Source organism: Urocitellus parryii, chromosome 1 (assembly GCF_045843805.1).
Source record: "Urocitellus parryii isolate mUroPar1 chromosome 1, mUroPar1.hap1, whole genome shotgun sequence".
In the NCBI taxonomy this organism is placed as follows: domain Eukaryota; kingdom Metazoa; phylum Chordata; class Mammalia; order Rodentia; family Sciuridae; genus Urocitellus; species Urocitellus parryii.
This window is the reverse complement of record NC_135531.1, coordinates 258,393,641-258,412,138: the sequence shown is the minus strand read 5'-3', so window position 1 is coordinate 258,412,138 and position 18,498 is coordinate 258,393,641. Positions and strand designations below refer to the sequence as shown.

At 34.4% G+C, this 18,498-nt stretch overlaps 1 protein-coding gene and 1 pseudogene across 7 annotated transcripts in view; one reads left to right on the top strand and one right to left on the bottom strand.

The window, feature by feature from the left end:
• The window catches only part of Kansl1l (KAT8 regulatory NSL complex subunit 1 like), a 147,042-nt gene that overhangs the window by 8,090 nt on the left and 120,454 nt on the right, over nucleotides 1-18,498 (top strand). For all 7 annotated transcript variants that reach the window (XM_026403356.2, XM_026403360.2, XM_026403358.2 and 4 more), the window contains exon 2: nucleotides 6,731-7,847. In XM_026403356.2, coding sequence (XP_026259141.1) covers nucleotides 6,760-7,847 — 1,088 coding nt within the window. In that variant the 5' untranslated portion in view covers nucleotides 6,731-6,759. The remainder of the gene's footprint in view (nucleotides 1-6,730; nucleotides 7,848-18,498) is intronic.
• LOC113193043 (tropomyosin-like) lies at nucleotides 2,332-2,990 on the bottom strand (annotated as a pseudogene).

Below are 18,498 nucleotides of genomic sequence, written 5' to 3'. Positions count from 1 at the left end.
ATTTAATTGAGAGTTTTTAATCTCACAGATTAGTTTGTAGAGAATTAATACCATAACAATATTGAACAGACTAATCCATAAATACAATGTGTTGTTTTATGTCTTTAGGGCACCTCAGTATTTTTCATTGATGTTTTGAATTTTTCAGTATATAGATAATTCACTCATTTTGTTAGATTTATGTCTGAAATTTATTTGTTTGTTTTGTTAATGCTGGGGATTGAACCTAGGGACTCATGCATACTAAACTCTATCACTGAACTACACCCCCATTCCTTGTTTGAGGTATTAGGATTATTATTGTTTGGGAAGACTATGGAATTATTAATGTTTTTAAAGTTTGTATTTGTAGTTTCTCATTTTCAGTATATAGAAATATAAATGATTTTGTATGTTGATCTTCTGTTTCTTATTAAGCTCATTAGTTCTAGGCTTGTTTTTGTTTTTTTATTTTTTATTTTCCTTATGATGTTATCTATGAGTAGAGACAGTTTTACTTATTTTCTAATCTGTATGCCCTTTATTTCTTTTGATGCCCTATTGCACTTATTAGGACCTCTAGTGTAACATTGAATATGAATTTTGAGAACATACACTTTGCTTCATTTATAATCTTAGGGAAAAATAATCCATTCTTTTACTATTTAATTATGATCTGAATCACAGACGATGACTTCTTCTTCTTCTTTTTTTTTTTCCGTGGTGCTGGTTTTTTAACCCAAGGCCTGTGCATGCTAGCCAAGCACTCCAAGCACTCTACCACTAACTATATCTTCAACTCTGTGTAGGTGCTTTTTACCGGGTTAAGGAATTCCTCTCTTCCTGATTGATTGAGTTCCCCCTGCCCCCACCAAGGAATGGATATTGAAGTCTAATGCTTTTTATCTATTTTTTATTTATTTCTTATTTTGGAGAGACTGGTTTTTTTTTTTTCAAAAAGACACTTGTCAACATTCAGTATCAAAACAGTTGCACTGTTGTTTCTCTTTCTCCCTACTGGCCCCAAAGAGACCACAACAAAGGAGAGTACATTTTAAGCCAATAAGCTGCAGGATGTACACCTAACAGACCTTACAGAAACTTCACCTAGAAGTGGGGATTGGGTTGAGAAAGAAACTGAAAGATCAGCACACTGCCAGCCCAGACTATAGACTCTCATAGCCAGATGGGGTGGCTACGTGCCCCAACCCCTAAAGATGCAAAGTTTCAAAATAATATAAAATTTAAAAAGTTTTGAACATAAGCTATTCGAGATTCTCCAGCACTGACTGATACAAAGCACAATAGATGGCACTTTTAGATAGAGCAGCTTCAGACCCAGAAAAGGGCGATGAGATGAGTTTTATGTGGCAAAATCAGTGGCAAAAACATAATTTTCTTTTTTTTTTTCAAGGAGGCAGGAGAGCAATTAAGTGGTCACCACAAAATCAAAGGGCCCATGATCCATTCTGTGAACACTTGGGAAGCTGATAGAGATAGAGAAAATGTTTGGTCTTGGGGCTAAAAATATGGTTCAGTGGTAGAGCATTAGCTGAACATGCAGGAGGCCCCCGGGTTCAATCTCCAGCACCACAAAAAAAAAAAAAAAAAAAAAAAAGTCTCAGAGCTCTCACCATGTTAATTTGGTCATTTCTGATTAAAAAAAAAAAAAAAGAATAAAGTTGTCTGAAGATACCTTAAAGCTAAAAAAAAAAAAACCTGAATAGCAAGGTTTTTGTTTTTTGGCTAACTCCTTGGAATCACCTTTCTAGTTTGGCTGGTATTTTGCACAGAGCAGTGAGGTTTCCCATAGTAAACTCTTTGGCTCTATTTGGCTTTCAGTAAGGCAGGTCCATTCCTCTTTTCCTCCTCTATGCAGAGAGCAATAGGGATTAGGCTGGAAAGTTATCTTCCAAAAGTGAGAAGGGAATTAGATTGCTGCTTCAGAGCTATGAAATTATTTGGAATGTTTTACAAGTGGTTACTGTAACAGGTAATCACAAAATGTGTACATCACAACAAACTTTTAAAGACACTTTTGCCTTGTGCTCACATCCCCTTAAATGCTGTTCCCCAAAGTGCTCAGCCTCTAGCCCAGCTGGAATCTCTGGGAAGAAGCAGAGACAGTTTGGTGAAAAATACAAGGGGTTGGGGGTAAAGGGGGTGTTGAAAGGAGAAAGCAGCTTTCAGTTTCAAGGGCAGCTTCAGGCTGGCTGGCCTCAGGCAGAGTCAGGGTCAGAGGGAGGAGCATCAGCAGGGCGGGACTGGGGAGCTTAACCTCTCATTCAGGTTGAACAGAGTCTGGTCCAGCATGTTTTGTGTATGGAGGTGCTCCTCTTTAGTGCATTTCAGCTAATCTTCCAAATCATCAATTGTCTTTTCCAGTTAGGCTACCGATCTCTGCAAATTCAGCACGGTCTCTGCCTCCTTGAATTATCAGTGAGAATCTTTATTTCTTCCTCGTATTTGTCTTTTATTAAGAGTAGTTTTCTTCAGCAACATTCAGACACTTCAGGTTCTGTTCCATCAGTCTGATCTGCTCGTCCATCTCAACAACGGGACTGTGCCAGCTCAGCTCGTTCCTCTGTGCATTCCAAGTGATCACTAACTTGGGAGCCACCTCTTCATATTTCCTTATCTGCTTCTTCTGCAATGTGCTTAGCTTCTTTGAGTTGATTTCTTGGAGTTCCATTTTTTCTTTATCTTTTAGGGCCTGGTTTTCAATAACCTTCATACCTCGCTCGCTCACATCAGCAGCCTTTTCTGCTTCCTCCAGCCTTTGCAGGGCAGTAGCTAGGCATTCTTGAGCATGGTCCAGCTCCTCTTGAACCAGTTGGATCCTGCAGTTCAAGGAGCGAGGGTACTTCAGCCTCAGCCTGTTGTTCCTGGGCCCGCCTTTGTCCCTCAACTTTCCATTGGAGGCACTCAGCCCTCTCTTCGGCATCATCTGATTGCTGCTGCAGAACCTGGATCTTGCGCTTCACCACCTCCATGGTGGTGATCCTGGCCATGTTTCCACCCAGCCCCTTCTCCGTATCTGCCTTCTGCCTTCTCTAATGCTTTTTTATGCATCTATTGAGATCATGTATTTTTAAAATTTTTTTAATAAGGTGAATTTCAGTGATGATTTAAAAAGCTCTGCTTAGTTTTGAAATATTATCCTTTTTATATATTGCTATGTTTATACATTTATTTAAAAATAGTAATTAGAATTAGTAAATTCTGAAACATTTTAATAATTCAGTCAACAAATTCATGAATTACTGTGTACCAGACATTATTCTAGAATGCTGAACAAAACTGTCCTTATATTCCTTTGTGCAATATAATACAATGTAAGGTAGTGATGCTGCTAGAAAAGAATGTACTAGAAGAGAATGGAGAGTCATGAAGTGAGGGGTTCAAGTTATTTTAAATATATTGATCAGGGAAAGACTTTAATCAGGTGACCTTAGAGCAGAAACATGAATGAAGTGAGGGAGGTAGCCATCTTATTTGTAGAAAAACAATAATTATTTCAGGCTGAGAGGATAGCAGGCATAGTCACTGAGTCAGAAGGTTGTATTTCAAGATTAGTACAAAGGCCAGTGTTTCTGGAGTTTTATATAGTAATCCATGGAGAGAATTGTAGAAGATGATGTAGTCAGAAACCTAAAAATCTTAAAACTTTGTAGGCCATGGTAAGCATAACTTTGGATTTTATTCTAAGTATAGTGGCAACTACTCATTTATTCACCAGACATTTATTGAGTACCTGATATACATCAGATATTTGTTTATATTGGGGATACAGTAGTTCTTAATATAGTAAAAGATCTAAGCCTTCCGAGAGCTTGTGTTACTGAAAAGTATATATAATATGAAGGTAACCAGAAGCGATAGTTTCAAATATTCAATTGGGAAACATTGTTATATACAGTGATTATGTATCTAAATAATTGGAATAAATCCACTTACATTTTATGCTCAGTACATGAAGGAGACATACCTATTTTCATGGGCTTCTTTTGATTGCAAATTATAGAGACTTATTGCAGACTAGGATTTTTTTTTTTTTAAATAAGGATACACGTAGGAATAGGGTATAAAAGGACTTCATAGAAATCCTAGAATTGGGGCTGTGATATGTAGGGGCCTTTCAGAGTCTAGAACCTAAAATTTTACAATGATAAACAAGTGAAATGGTTATCTGTTGCTATGTAACAATATCAAAATTCAGTGGCTTAAAACATTTATAGTTTTTGGGATTTGTGAATCTAGACTTAGCTGGGTACCTCTGGTTCAGTCTTTCTGACCGGGTTGCAATCAAGGTGTTGGCAGGAGCAGCAGTCATCTCGGGGCTTGACTGGGGAAGGATCTACTTCTCAGATAGCTTACATGGCTGTTGGCCAGAGAGATATCATTTCTTTGTCATATGTATCTTTACAGCTCAGAGAATGGCAGCTAGCTTCCTTGAGTGAGAAAAGGTAATAAGATGGAAGCCACAGTTTCTTTGTAACCTAATCTCTTGAAGTCACATCCCATCATTACTATTGTATTCACTCATTAGAAGTGAGTCACTAAATTCAGTCCATACTAGAGGGGATTACACAAAGGCATGAATACCAGAAGATGGGGATTAGGGTCATTTGGAAGCTGCTTATCATATCAATTAAGCCATATATGTGTGTGTGTGTGTATGTGTATATATATGTGTGTGTGTGTGTAAGCATATATATACATACACACACCACATATATAATTTTATTCTAGTTCTCTACCATAAATGGGCCTTAGCCACACTTAATCTTTTTTAAAATTTGTTTATTCTAATTTGTTATACATGACAACATAATGCATTTCAATTCATAGTACACATATAGAGCACAATTTTTCATGTCTCTAGTTGTTCACAAAGTGGAGTCACACCATTTGTGTTTTCATATGTGTACTTAAGGTCATTATGTCATTCCACCATCTTTCTTACTCCCATGCTCATTCCATTTCTCTTTTTCCCCTTTGCTCTATCTAAAGTTCCTCCATTCCTCCCATGCCCCCCCCCCCATCCCCATTATGGATCAGAATCCTCATATCAGGGAAAACATTCAGCATTTGTTTTTTTGGGGATTGGATTCCTTCACTTAGGATAATATTCTCCAACTCCATCCATTTACCTGCAAATGCCATGATTTTATTCTCTTGATGCTGAATAATATTCCATTGGCCACACTTAATCTTGCATTCCTTTTCCCTCTCTTTTTGCTGTCATCTGTATTTCTTAACAATCTATGTATCTTTTTTCTATTTCTTATTTTTAGTTTTTCCTAAGTGGTTTTTTCACATTTGAAACATTTTTGTTAGGTGGTTAGATAACAGGAGCTCTTGCTTTGTTAACAATCTACATTTCTCACATTACTTTTGTAATTGAGTAAATGTTTAGTGACTATTTGGATGTCATCATCTGTGAAGTGCTTTCTTGCCCTATCCTTTACCCCATTTGTAGTTCTTTATATATCCTGGTAACTGATATTTTGTCTGTTGTATATGTTGTAGATATCTTCTTTTAGTCTATTACTTGCTTGACCTTGTTTGTGATGTATCTTTTTTTTTTTTAAATTAACAGAAAATTTTCTTTCTTGGTCATTTGTGATAGTTTTTATAAAATAATAAAAATGAAATATAGTGAAAGCTAGTATCTGGAGACACAATATGAGAGTGTAGTAATAGATTATCTTTTGTGTTGAAACAAAAATTTTGGAGTATCATAGTTCCAAAGCATTAGCTATCTTTAAAAACTATGATTGCTAATAATGTAAAAAATTTTCCCTAATAGCCTTCATAATTTTTAATGGTACTATGTCACCTTTTTCTTTGAATCAGAAAATATGGTCTCAACTCTTCCTTTTGATAAAATCCAATAAAAGTTATTTAATAAGAGGATTAATCATTAGTGATCATCTGGCACAATAACCAGTATTTTCCAGGCAAGAATAATGCCTTCTACAATGATAACTGATGAGTATTATTTGTGAAGTGGGTAAAAATATTAGATACATTTTCAGGAATAATTTATAGATTTGTGTAGATTATTTGAGTTCTGACTATCACATTTTTTTATTTCCACATTTTTATATTATTTTTAATAGCTATGAATTTATATGTCTTTATTTGAAGTTTGGTTCACTTAGGTCTTATGAACAAATTATTTAGTACATTTTAATTGTCATTATTACTGTTCAGGTTGTGAAGATTAAGAAATGGAGGTTTAGAGCAATTTATTTTACTTCATAAAAAAGTAAAATTGATGCTTTTTGTCAAAATTATAGGACTGAATCACATTTTTAAGTATGATGAGATTCTGAGTTGGAATTTTTTTCTTTGACTCTTACTAAACCTTGTCAAAAAATTGAATTCTGAAATGTAATCATATCCACAAGTACTTGTTGAACACTTGTTGTGATAATGCAATTTTTTTTTGTAGTACAGTGCTGTGGGATGATACATGGCCTCACATACGCTAGACAAGTGCTCTACCACCAAACTATACCCCTAACCTGATATTGTACAACTTTAATTGGAATTTTAGATATTAGGCCCCCAGTCACAGTGAATAATAGCTAATCCTTGTAATAATGTTGGAAGTTGGGAAATAAAGGACTTTGATTCTATTCACATTTTAATCAGAAACATCAAGAAAATGTTGCCCTTGGAAAAGTATAAGCATAAAACTTTTTTTTCTAGATATTTGATCATTATTTTTACATTATTTTAGGTTTCCAGTAATTATCTGCAGGGATCGCCATGACCCCAGCTCTGAGGGAAGCAACAGCAAAGGGTATCTGCTTTTCATCTTTGCCAAGTAACATGGAGTCTGACAAGATGCTATGCATGGAAGGTCCAAGAACTGTAGATGAAAAGCTAAAAGGAGACACTTTCTCTCAGATGCTGGGATTTCCAACTCCTGAACCTACTCTTAACACTAATTTTGTGAATTTAAAACATTTTGGCTCCCCCCAGCCTTCAAAACATTATCAGACAGTTCTTTTAATGAGTTCTAATTCTACATTAAATAAATACAATAAGAATTATAAACAAAAGAAATCAGGGGAGCCCAACTGCAATAAGCTGAAAAACATACTGTGTAATGGCAGCAACATTCAGCTCAGTAAAATCTGCCATTCTCATTCTGAAGAATTCATCAAAAAGGAACCTCTATCAGATACCACAAGCCAGGGCATGAAAGATATACAAATTATTTTGGATTCAAATCTAACCAAAGACACTACTATAGATAAAGTACAACTGCAAAAGTGTAAATGGTACCAAAAGAATGCACTTCTGGATAAAGTTACTGATGCTGAAATTAAAAAGGGTTTATTGCACTGCGTTCAAAAGAAAATTGGACCTGGCTACTCAAATGTGCCTATTAATTCCTCAGCTGCTGAGAAAGAGGAGGAAGTGAATGCTCGTTTACTCCACTGTGTAAGCAAACAGAAAATTTTACTTAGCCAGGCTAGAAGAACTCAGAAACATTTGCAGATGCTCCTGGCAAAGCATGTTGTTAAGCACTATGGTGAGCAAATGAAATTTTCTATGAAACATCAACTGCCCAAAATGAATCTCTCTCATGAATCTACCACAGTTTTGGATAACAGTTTACCCAAATGCACTGAAATTAAGCCAGAAGTCAACATGTTGACTGCAGAGAATAAATTGTGGGATGATACAAAAAATGGCTTTGCTCAGTGTACAGCTGCAGAAATCCAAAGATTTGCACTGTCTGCTACAGGGCTGTTGTCTCATGTTGAAGAGGGTCTGGATTCTGATGCAACTGATAGCAGCTCTGATGACGATTTGGATGAATATACCATTAGAAAAAATGTGGCAGTGTAAGTGCAAAATTATTATTAGACCTTTTTTTCTGTTCTGTGTATGGCAGCAGTTGTCTTGGTTTCAAGATATGTTAAAAGGAAATAGGCTTTATAAAATCTTCATGCCATAATCTTTAATTTAAAAACTTTGGTGAATTTTTAAAATGCTCCATTTGTTAAATTATTGTGTGTGAGTCAGATCTGTGGAGGATTGGTTTCAGAACCTTCTGCAGATACCACACTCCAGGAATGCTCAAGTTCCTTATTTAAAAATGGTACAGTATTTGTACCTATATACAGCCTGCTGTATGCTTTAAATCATTTGTAGATTACATATAATCTACAATGTAAATGCCATATAAATAGTTGTCATATGCTTTGTTTAGGCCATAATGACAAGGGAAAAAGTGTACATACTCAGTACAGATGCAATTTTTTTTTCTATATTTCCAATGTGATTGATTGACAAAAGTAGAACCTATACATACGGAGGTCTGACTGCACATAGAATTTCTATCTAGAAAAATAATATAATTAGTTAATATAATATAGTTAGTAATAATATAATTAGTTATAAGTAAGCATTCTTTTTATTCTCAAATATAATAAGGTGTAAACTTTGCTTAAGTGATCTAGCCAATATAAATAGCTAAAACAAACAAAAGTCAAGTCTGTACATAGAGAACCTTCATTGACTATTATCAGTTGAGAGTACTTGAAATTGACCTGCTATTTTTTAAACTATATTTTCATTGTATTCATAGCTTTCAGCTTTGTTCTTTACCAACTAAATCAGTATTTGCTAGACTAAGAAAATGAAAACCAAATTATAATGTCAACTGTAAGATACCTTTTGAATATTTACTATATGCTTGACACTAGAGATTAAGTTGTAGACAAAAATATTCACAGTATCTTTCCTCCTGAGTTTTTACATGAAACAAAACTATCTAGATTTTCTTTTAAATACAGCCCCAAAATACCTTTAATTGTAACACCATGATAACATTTCAGAACAGCTGTAATAGAAATTTAAATTTCTTTGTCTATGGTATCCAATAGGCACTTGCCTTGTGTTGGTATTGAGTTCTTGAAATTTGACCAGTGATACTGAAGGATTGAAGTTTAAATATTATTTGAAAATTTAAATTTAAATAGCCAGATAGAACATAGTTGTTATTGTTATTATTTGGTACCTGGGATTGAACCCAGGGGTGCTTAACCACTCAACATTCCCAGCTCTTTTTTAACTTTTTATTTTGACACAGGATCACACTAAGTTGTTTAGGGCTTCACTAAATGGCTGATACTGACCTCCAACATGATCCTTCTGCCTCAGCCTCCCAAATTGCTGAGATTACAGGCAAGTGCCACTATGCCCAGCAGAACATAGCTTTTAATCTAGCTTTCAGGGAATCTGTTGATGCCACCAAATTGACGTGAATTACTATGTGTATTGTGGCTTTTGGATGTAGAAAGTCCATCACTTTTTAACATTCCCAAAAGTGAATGTAATTCATAGAATTAGAAGGCACTTTTTTACTAATAAGTATAAAGCAAGTTTTTATAATGAGAAAAGTACGTAAAGCAAAGTGAGCATTTTAGTCTTTTGGTGTTCTGATATCATTGTGATGGAAATTTGCTTGAATATAGGAGCCAATAATGTTATTGAGCACAGGTTATTCTTTTGGCTGACATTGTGCTTAGGTATCTATGATATCTCAGTTCTTTCAACAACCCTGGGAAGTAATTGTTGTTATCCTGATTTCACTTAGGAAATAAATTCGGCATGGTTAAATAATTTTCTCAAGGCCCCAAATCCAAATAAGTTGGTAGAGCCAGAATTTTGTCCATTTATGGGTGACTTTAAATCCATGTGTGTTTCTTTATACCATGCTGCTCTCTCAGCATTATATCATTGATTCTTACAGCTACAAGAATTTTTAGGCTCATGAGTTGAAAGAAGACTAAAAATTTGCTAATTTTATACTTAAAATACTTTTAAAATAATTTAGTTTAATAAAATTTAGTAGGTTAATATAAATATTTATCTTTTTATTGTTTAGAAGAGCTAAAAGCAAATTTACCTCCTTTAACTAGAAATAGAATTAAGAAAATTATATCTTCCCAAACTATTTCAACCTGTGATGCTATTTCTGTTAGTATTCTCTTTCATTTTGTTACAGCACTGCCATATAGTTTATCATCAAATCATGTTTTTATATGGTTTATAAATGTATCTTAATAACACAACCCCTATTAAGGGTAGAAATCAAATTTTTTACTTTTTGTTATTATTTATACTCCAAGCATAGTGATTGGTTCGTCAACATTTTGTTTTAAAAAAGACTTACTTTTGCTCCTTAAATTTAGTGAGAGAACACTGAGTTCAGACATTTATATAAAATATACATAAATGAGGAAATCCAATTATTGAAATATGTTTTAAAGAAAATATCAAACAATACATATTCTACCTTTATTTATCCTTTGGAACCAGGGATTGAATTCAGGGGCACACAACCACTGAGCCACATCCCCAGCCTTTTTTTGTATTTTATTTAGAGACAGGGTCTCACCGAGTTGCTTACCGCCTGGCTTTTGCTCAGGTCACTTTGAACTCCCGATCCTCCTGCCTCAGCCTCCCAAGCCACTGGAATTATAGGCCTGTGCCACCGCGCCCAACATATTCTACTTTTCTTGTCTACTCTGCCATTTCTTTTGTTTTTGAGGAAAAGTGAAGTAAAGTAGCCTTTAAAAAATTGGATCCTGATCTGGAAAATTTACTTTTCATACTTTATTTTTTCCCATAGTCAACTGGAGAAGTTTTGAGAACTCTGAAATAGAGTCAATAAGAAATTTCATAACAACTTATAGCCTCTTAAGTTATTGACCTTTTAATATTATGATGAGTTGATTATTAAAGCTCATATCTATATTTCAGTAAGTCAAAGACTTTGTTCTAAAGTCAAACTCATCTAATAGATTTTTTATTTAACTAATACTAAATTCATAAAACTCTTTGAATTTTCTAATTCATTGACTTATTTGATAATTGTTTAGTTTTTTGTTTTTGCTACTCAAAATCTGTCCCAACATTTATTTATTTTATATACCTTACCATATATTTGTTTTGAATATTTTTACTTACAATAATAGGTATCTTGTGAGAAAGATTGTTTTTAAGTATTTAATTAATTTTGAAGTTGATTGAATTTGACAGCAAATAACAGGACTTTAATCATTTCTTTTGATGTAAGTATAAAAATAGTATCTGTTTTATTTAAATTGGAGTTAATCAGTTTAATTTCAGGTTGCTAAATTCATTTTTAATTTATAACATCATGTTAAGTTTATTTTTTCTTATTGTCATTTTTTACATTGCTGGGAACTCATTTTTCAAATATAGATGAATATTTTTAACACAAGGTTTAGAATTAAACCTTAAACATAAAATTAGAGTAAAAAGATTCATTTTACCTTCTGTTTTTCTTTGGCTTTATAGTCCTGATAGGAAAAAACAGTTTCCTTCACTTTAATCAGGAAATTACCTGTGAAGGAGTGTACTTGTTTGCTTTTTGTTTGTTCTTTTTCTTTTCTTGTTTTGCGGGGGTGTGGGGGGTATTGGATAGCACTTATATTTCCATTACCATTTTTATTTTAAGTATATATTTTATTTGCCACTTTTACTTTCCCTCCTAAGGTGGAGGCAGTAGATAAATTCATAATGATACTACTTGATAGACTTTAAAAATAACTTCTGATTGAGAGGCTAGTGTGCATTAAAATTTTTAAAAAAAGTTGATCTAAATTTTTAAGTGAGTACTAACACAGTTAAATTTTCATTATTTTACTGTATAAAAAGACTTTCCAACTTAAAATCATAAGATCCCAAGTGGTAAATAACAAAGTTGACTTCAACTTAATTTTAAGCAATTTGACAGCAAGTGTCAGTTTTATATTGTTGTATATGCACTCCTTAGAATTTCTTCTGTTTAGTAATTGTTTGGTATTGATTGAGTGAGTGAATGAATGTTTCTGTATTTGTTTATATAGCTGTATAGCAAAAATTGAAGTTGGAGATTTATGTAGTTTCTCTATATGGCCCTAATAATAACACTGCATGGTAGCTGCAACTTTCCCTAGTTTACAGTTGGCCCTCTGTATTCATGGATTCTGTATCCATAGGGTCAATCAACTACAGGTTGAAAATATTTGGGAAAAAATTGCATCTATATTGAACATGTACAGATATTTTTCATGACATTTTCTTCTAAATAATACAGTCTAATAACTGTTTACATGGCATTGACATTGTAGTTAGATATCATAAATAATCTAGAGATGATTTAATATATGGGGATGTGCATAGGTTATATGTAAATACGATGCCATTTTATATAGGAGACTTGAGTGTCCTTGGATTTTAATGTCTGTGAGAGTCCTAGAACTAATCCCCTGTGGATTCCAAGAGATGACTATCCTTTTTCTTTCATTCTAGAGTTGGTTTATCTTTACCTAATGTTACTTCCCCGCCTTTCTTTGACTCTGATACCAAACTGGCCATAAAAATTATCTCGTACATCATAGACCTTGCATGAAAATGTGTTCAGTGAATGAATGACTAAAATATGCCCAAATATAGACATTTTAAATTATGACTTTAATATTTAACATTTGCAATTTGAAAATATTGATAAATAAAATCTATTATATTTACCTTCAATACTTACATTATATTATTATTGTATATCTTCTATTTTTCTTTGGGTTTTTAGTCCTGATAGGAAAAACAATTTCCTTCACTTTAATCAGGAAATTACCTGTGAAGGAGTGTACTTGTTTGCTTTTTTGTTTGTTCATTTTCTTTCCTAGTTTTGGGGAAGGAGGTATTACATTGCCATTACTATTTTTGTTTTAAGTATACATTTTATTTGCCCCTTTTACTTTTCCTCCTAAGATGGAGGCAATAGGTAAATTCATAATGACACTACTTGATAGACTTTAAAAAATAACTTCTGATTGAGAGGCTAGTATGCATTAAAAGTTAAAAAAAAGTTGATTTCAGAAAGGATGATGGGGGATTTAATTTTTGTTGGTTTGCAATATGAATGGAATCTTTCCCTCCATTTTTACTTTCTGAATAAGTGAAGAGCTCAGGTTTTGGAAATAATTGTGTTATAATTATGATCCTAAGTAAGGTTACTCTTAATTTTCTGATTCAGGTTCCTCTTCTTTGGGCTATGCTAAAGAGTTCTGGAGATAATTAGGTGAAATATTAAATATAAGATGATAATAAGACATTTAAGACAGCCAATGAAGAGTGTATTATCAAACAATTTACTACTGAGAAAGCTTATCTGGAGCTTAATATCCCTGGGAGAAACTTGGGGAGCTAGTGTAAATAAGGAGTAGGGATAGTTTTATACCAGTTATCACCAGTTATTGATTGTAGGTGCTCTTGGTAGCATCAGTTTCCTGACACTTCTGTTCTGCTACTTGGGTGGGGTTGGCAAAGCAGTGTCCAGCAACAACAAAAAAGAAGCCCTCAATCAAAGTAATGCAGGTGCTGGCATTGGGTTTAGGCTTGTGTTTACTGGTTAAATTTGAGGTGACATGGTTGGATCACTGGCAAGAGCCTATTACAATTATTTCTTATTTGCTTAGTAAATTCTCAGAATTCTGGTATTTCTTTTCTTTTGGGAAATAATGATCAGTTGCTTTCTTCTAGAGTATGTATTTGGAGAAACTTGCAGATTTTGATATAGGAATGTTTTGATTCTCCAAATTTGTAGAAAAGGAAGAAATATGTCTCCTTGTGTATTCCAGGAATCCTGTCAATGTCTTCCAAATCCCATAATTGAACTACCTCAAAGGTTGGGTGCAAAATACCTCATCATTTCCCCAAATGGTCTCCATATATTAAAATTTTCTTTGTTTTTTTAAGTTTAGGTATATAATTTGGTACACTTGAAAAATTCTTTTTTAACAGTTTAAGGCACTGACAAAGAAAGGAGACTATTGATGTTTAGTAGTTGTTGTTTTCTTAGAGCTGTTGGGTGACATCAGGCTGAAAGACAGGAAAGAACAAGCAACATTTTGTAGATCCACAGAAATGAATATTCAGGTTTGTTACTGATTTCCTATTTTGGCCACAGGAAAGGAAAAACAAAGAACAACAACAAAACTAAATAGCCAGGTGATCTAGTATTTCCTTTTGGGGTAAATAGACCAATAACATTCCATGAATACATTGCAAACCAGAGAATTCTTGTATTTATATAATGCAAAGTTTAGAAATTGTTTTTATAGTCATGATGTTTTTTGTTCTATATACTTCTGTAATAGATAAGTTTGATTTTATTTGTTTTACTTGCAAGGAGAACAGTGAAAAGGTTTAATAAAATGCCATGCTAGAGAATTTTCAATATTATTTGAATGAAGAAACTTCCTTTTGTGGGAGGAGAAGCAGAAGGGAAGAACTTCAGAACTATTTGGGAAATGGATTAACAGCTAAAAAATGATATACTGTGGCATGTGGACATCTTTGAGGAAAGTAATATTTCAATTAAAATAAACTCATATTTGTTTTAAAAAAAGGCATTTTTTCCAGGTAATTTTGTGATCTTAGTCAATGTTTACTGGATTTGCTTGATGTTATAAAGTTAGTGAATAACAGAGCTGGAATTTCAGCCTAAGTCTTCCATCTCCAGGTTTTTAGGATGTATTACTATAACTAAATACTTTAGCTTGCTTGCTTAGGCTGAAGTTATTGACCAAAGCATTTTCAACATCGAATCCAAACCAAAGCCCAAAAAGTATTAATTTCTTTCAACTGGCAAAGAAAAATGAAGGTATTATTATAAAGTGGGAATTTTTTACTAAAAAAGTATGTCATTGTTTGTGTGTATGTATGTGTGTGTGTGTGTGTGTGTGTGTGTGTGTGTATGTATATATATATATATACACACACACATACGAATTTCTTTAAACTTTGCTCTAAATCCCAACCCACTCAACACATTTGAAGATGACCAAGTCAAGTAATTGTTTTGATTGCCTTGATTTTCACATGATGAGAGAAGTGGATAAATTCATCTTTTTGGAACATGTCTTAAAAAACTCCATAGTTGATTATAATACACCTAATTTTCCTTGAGATTGCTATATAATATGTATTACTTAAAAGCTCTGTATACCTTCAGTTTTAAAATATAAACCAACCACCTTCTTAGAAGAAAAAAAATGATAGTTATGTCCTGTATTGGAAAATGTATTGGTAAAGCCATTTTGGAGTGGTTATACAAGTTATAATTTTATTTCTCAGGAAGAAATGATGACCCTTGTTTTCATAGTTTTTACAAAAGAGCACAGATCAGGAGAGAGCTGTCAGCTATCTAGATAGCATAGGAGACACAAGCCTTCATCCCACCTACCACAAAAAAATATACAAAATAGTCATCTATACATGAATGAAAATAGCTTTGGGGAGGACTCAGGGATCTAAGTAAGAACCTGTAGCAACATGATAGAGGGAAAATAAAAAAGCAGAAACTTCACAGAAAGAATAGCTGAAGAGATTGGCATACCTGAGACATCTGGAGAGAGAGAAACTAAGAATAAAACCAGGGGCTGTTCGTATCAAGCATGTGGTAAGTGCCACTGTAGTCACCAGTAGCTTTTCCTGCAGACTACAGCACCATATTTTACCACTAGGATAATTAACAGCCATCATCATTGGAGATCCTCTGGGAGGGAGATGTTGTTCTTCCCTGCCCAACAAGAAGATGGAGCTACTCTTGTGGCCACATCAGGATTAGATCTGCCACTGTCCCAACCCCATGCATGCTTTTTACTCTGGAACTTTAACAGCTCCTCATATGCCCAAATACTAGACTCTGGCTCTGTAGCTGCTCTACCTATCTCCACATTCCATATTTTGGGCTTATAGCTGTGCCATGTGTACCCTTGCCTCAAATACTAGAGTCACTGATGTTGCATGCTAGCCCCACCATAAGCTTTGGAGCCTAGGTTGCTCTGTGTTCACCTGGGCTACAGAGATCAGTTTTGTTGCCACCCTGTGAGCTCCTGTGCCTCTGACATCTGAGCCATCATTAAAGTGTACACTTCAGTACATCTGTAGCTCCTTGTGTGACTGTACTTCAGAAACCAACACCACTGTCACTGTGAGCACCCTGGGCACTGGAGCTGTGCTTTCTTTGTGCTCCAGATATTGATTTTGCTACCACAGTGAGTAGGCCTGTGATCCAGTCCTCAGAGTCACTGTAGTTCTCCAGGTACTGATGCTCCAGATCCCAGTTCCCTGGCTGTTCCACAGCAGTCATATCTTGTACACTGTTACCACTGGAGCTGTGGGTGTGCTTGCACCCCAGACATAGATGCCACCTAGGTCCCAGACCCTGACCTCTACACAGGCTCATGTTCTGTTCCCTAGCTCTGTGGCTACAGCACAGATATCACATCAGACGTTGTTGTAAACACTACTGCAAATATGCCTACAAGCTATACCCAAATCCAAGAGGGACCTCATTCGTTCTGACCTCCCAGGTGAAAAATATCCTTGCAACCACTGAAACCCATGTATAGAGTAGAAGAGGTACTAGGTGTTGTGGCATATACCTGTAATCAAAGAGACTTGGGAGGTTGAAGCAGGAGCATGGGAAGTTTGAGGCCAGCCTTGGCAACTTAGTGAAACCATGCCTCAAAATAAGGAAGGCTGGAGATGTAGCATAGTAGTAAAGGCCCCTGGGTTCAATTTTCAATACCAGGAAAAAAAAAAAAAAAGGAAGAGATGACTGCTCCTTCAGATATACAGATATCAATACAATGAGAAACATGTAAAAACCGAAAAAACATTATACCACTAAAGGAACACAATAATTTTCCAGTAACTGACCCCAAATGAGAAAATATATGAATTGCTTGACATAGAATTCAAAATAGTTGTTTTAAGGAAGCTCAGCAAACTACAAGAGAATGCAGTCAACTCAACAAAATCAAGAAAATAATACGTGAATGAAACAAAAAATAAAAGAATCAAATAATTCTGGAGCTGAAAAATTCAGTGGGGAAAAAGGAAAAAAATGCAAGAGAGCATCATCAGCAGAACTGATCAAGCAGAAGAAAGAATCTATGAACTCAATGACAGATTATTTGAAGAAAATTCAGTTTTAGGAGAAAGAAAAGGAATAAAGCCTTCAGGATTTATGGGACATGCTCAGTGGAGCAAAATTCACATTATAAGAAGAGAGAAGGAGTAGAAAGTGTTTTAAGGAAATTGTGACTGAAAACTTTTCAAATCTGGGGAACGACTACACGTATAGAAAGATCAAAGGTCTCCAATCATATTCAAAGAAAACTACACCAAAACATAATCTTGCTCTTAAAAATCACAGACTTACACTTATAAGCAGCAGGAGAAAATTCTTCACATAAATGCCAGGTGACTTTTCATCAAATATCTCAGCAAATTTTCAGGTCAGGGGTGTAATAAATTAAGAATACTTTACCTAACAAAGCTGTCTGCAAAATGGAGAGAGAAGACTTTCTCAGGCAAACAAAAGCTGAAAATTCATCACCACTAGACCTGTTTTATAAGAAATGGTAAAGAGAGTCTTTAAACTGAATGAAAAGAATGCTAATTAGCAATATGAAACTATAAATTTGCTAGTAAAAGTAAGTAGTTAATGCAGAATACTCTAATACTGTAATGTTGATATGTAAGTCACTTAAATCTTTAGTATGAAGATTAAAAAATTATCAAAATATTAGCTACAGTAATTGCTGTAGAGTATATGATAAAAAGATGTAAATTGTGATATCAAAAATATGCAGTGGGGGTAATAAAAATGTAGTTTTATATCCAGTTTAACTTATTGTATGATTTGGATATGATTTGAGTGTATTTATCGGTTTTTATGTTGCAAGCTTGGTTCCTAGTATGGTGATAAGGGATGGAGAGCTTTAAGAAGTGGCGGCTAGTAGAGGGGTTAAGTTGGTTCTCATGATACCTAGGGTGGTTATAAAAGAGCAAGAGTTGATGGACCATCACTTGTCTCTTGGCTTCCTGTCTCATCATGTGATTTCTCCCTCCTACCATAATGCTATCTGGCTTGATATGGGATAAAGCCAGGGGTGCCCTACTAGAGGCCAAGTTGAGGGGCCTCCCAACTTTGGACTTAAGTTTCCAAAACTGTGAGCCAAATAAACTTTTTTTTTTTATACAAAAGGCTAGCCTCATATATTTCATTATAGCAATAGTGTGGACTAGTGCAGTTGTTATCAGTTTAAAATAGACCCATAATTATGAGATGTCTTTTTGTAAGTCTAATGGTAACCGCAAAGCAAAAACCTAAAGTAGATACACAAAAGATAAAGACAAAATAATAAAAAATCACACACTACAGAAAATCATCAGATCACAAGGAAAGACAGCAAGAAAGGAACAAAGGATGTGTGCTCATCCTTAGACCAGAATAAAAAATGGCAGTAACAAATCTATACTCATCAAGAACTACCTTGAATGTAAATGAATTAAATTCTCCAACCAAAATATGTGCAGTTTCTGAAAGGATTAAAAATAAAACAAGAAGCAAGAGAGTTACTTCAGCTTTAAAGACGCATTGTAGACTGAAAGTGAAGGAATGAA